We start from the raw sequence: 1612 nt of genomic DNA, 5'->3' as shown, positions 1-1612 counted from the left end.
TCTCACGAGAGCACGCTGTTCAGCTACTTCCTCCTCACACAGAGATTCAGCTGACGGAGATAAACGCTAATGAACCGTGCACACATCTGCATGAAGGCTGAGGGAAAATCCTGCTGAGGCTTTGTTCCAGCCTCCGACATGAGCTCAAGACCAGGCTCTGCCCTGGTCGCCGGAGTCTCCCAGCCGGCATCCACAGTCACCCGCACTTCACTTCTAACTGCCTTGTTTTTCAACAAAGTGTGGACAACCCTGATGAGGAACCAAGTCAATCGGTTAACATGTTCCTCCTGACATTATAAATTATTGGTCAGCCTTGCTAGAGCTGATTTGCATAGCAATTTCCATGAGATTACCCAGAGTGCCTCACAGAGCACATTCCTTCCTAAATTGTGCAGCAGCGCATGAATTATATGGTGCACGAACAGGACAGCCGAGACAAAATTAATGTTTTCAATTAAGTATGAGTAGCGGCTTTTATTGCTATTTCTGGGGAGTCAGCCCTTTGTCAGTCCTTGGCTGTGTCACATGGCTGGAGACACATGCTCCATCCTTCCCACTCCTCAGGTCTCTCTCCCAGGCAGCAGCTGGAGCACCCGGCACCTCGCTGCTGTGTAGCGAGGCCCATCCCAGTTGGATTTAGTATGAAGCACACGCTCTGCCCCCGGCATCCTCTGCTCCTTCATATTCCCACATGCCAAGGACAGGCAGGCAGAGACCAAAGGGTTTTGGAAAGACACTCATCAAGGTCGAGCTGTGGATCGGGATGGGCCAGAAGTTCACGTTCTCTCTCGGGCAGCCCCAGTGCCGCACCTTCACAGAGCAGCAAATCCCGCCAAAGCACTTCCAGGCCTCGCTCTGCCGGCTCCACAGTCCGAGGCGGCTGCTGCGCAGAGGACATCCCATTCCAAACTGTGGAGCTGCCCGAGGACTGAGGCCGGGCAGAAGGTAGGCACTTCCCTTCCCCCATCACCTCCAAAAACTGCACTGAGGGCATCTTTTGCTTTCAGTAACTCATTTCTCTACTCGTACTCCGGGTATCCGCGCCAGCCCCGCTGCCAGAATATCTGGCCATTTACTTCTTGACGCGGTTCCCTCCAGCAGCCTGCCCCTGCACAAGGTGAGGCTGGAGCTAAGGATGCGTGTGGATTCAGCTGAGGCAGAAAAGCAGCTGTAAAATTCCAGGGCAAACCCACGGCTGCTGAGGACTCTTCTCCTTGCACATGGCAGTCGACAGAGCCGAGATCTAAGTGAATCTGGCTGGAATTAATTCAAAGGCATTTCACTGTCACAAAGCACTCTAGGAACATTTGTTATTTGCCAAGGGCATAAGTCTGGGTGAACAGATCCCAGTTATTAGGATTAAGCACGGCCTTCATGTAACACCTTTCCACTCATTTGGATTAAGTCCTCATGGAATTAATTCAACAGAATAGCAACAACCGTGATGTCTACCCTCTCTCCCCCGCCCTTACCGTTAGCACCCGGGGACAGGATTGTCCCACTGCTGCTCGTTCAGTGGCTTCCTTACCTTGGTATTCCAGCTTGAAGCCTGGCTTGTTCTGCGAGTGGTCGCTGTGGAAGTACACAGTGGTTTCGTGAGACGTCGACAGGA

The 1612-nt window shown here is 52.5% G+C and overlaps 1 protein-coding gene across 1 annotated transcript in view; it reads right to left on the bottom strand.

The window, feature by feature from the left end:
* Positions 1–1528: 1528 nt before the first annotated feature.
* The window catches only part of LOC104508770 (CUB and sushi domain-containing protein 2-like), a gene marked incomplete at both ends in the record, with an annotated part of 109587 nt that continues 109503 nt past the window's right edge, over positions 1529–1612 (bottom strand). The window contains 1 exon segment of the mRNA XM_010150497.1: positions 1529–1612. This exon segment is cut by the window's right edge and continues 24 nt beyond it. Within this exon segment, the coding sequence (XP_010148799.1) occupies positions 1529–1612 (84 nt within the window).

This window comes from Eurypyga helias, unplaced genomic scaffold (assembly GCF_000690775.1).
Source record: "Eurypyga helias isolate BGI_N326 unplaced genomic scaffold, ASM69077v1 scaffold644, whole genome shotgun sequence".
In the NCBI taxonomy this organism is placed as follows: domain Eukaryota; kingdom Metazoa; phylum Chordata; class Aves; order Eurypygiformes; family Eurypygidae; genus Eurypyga; species Eurypyga helias.
The sequence above is the reverse complement of the archived record's forward strand: the minus strand, read 5'-3'. Positions and strand labels throughout refer to the sequence as shown.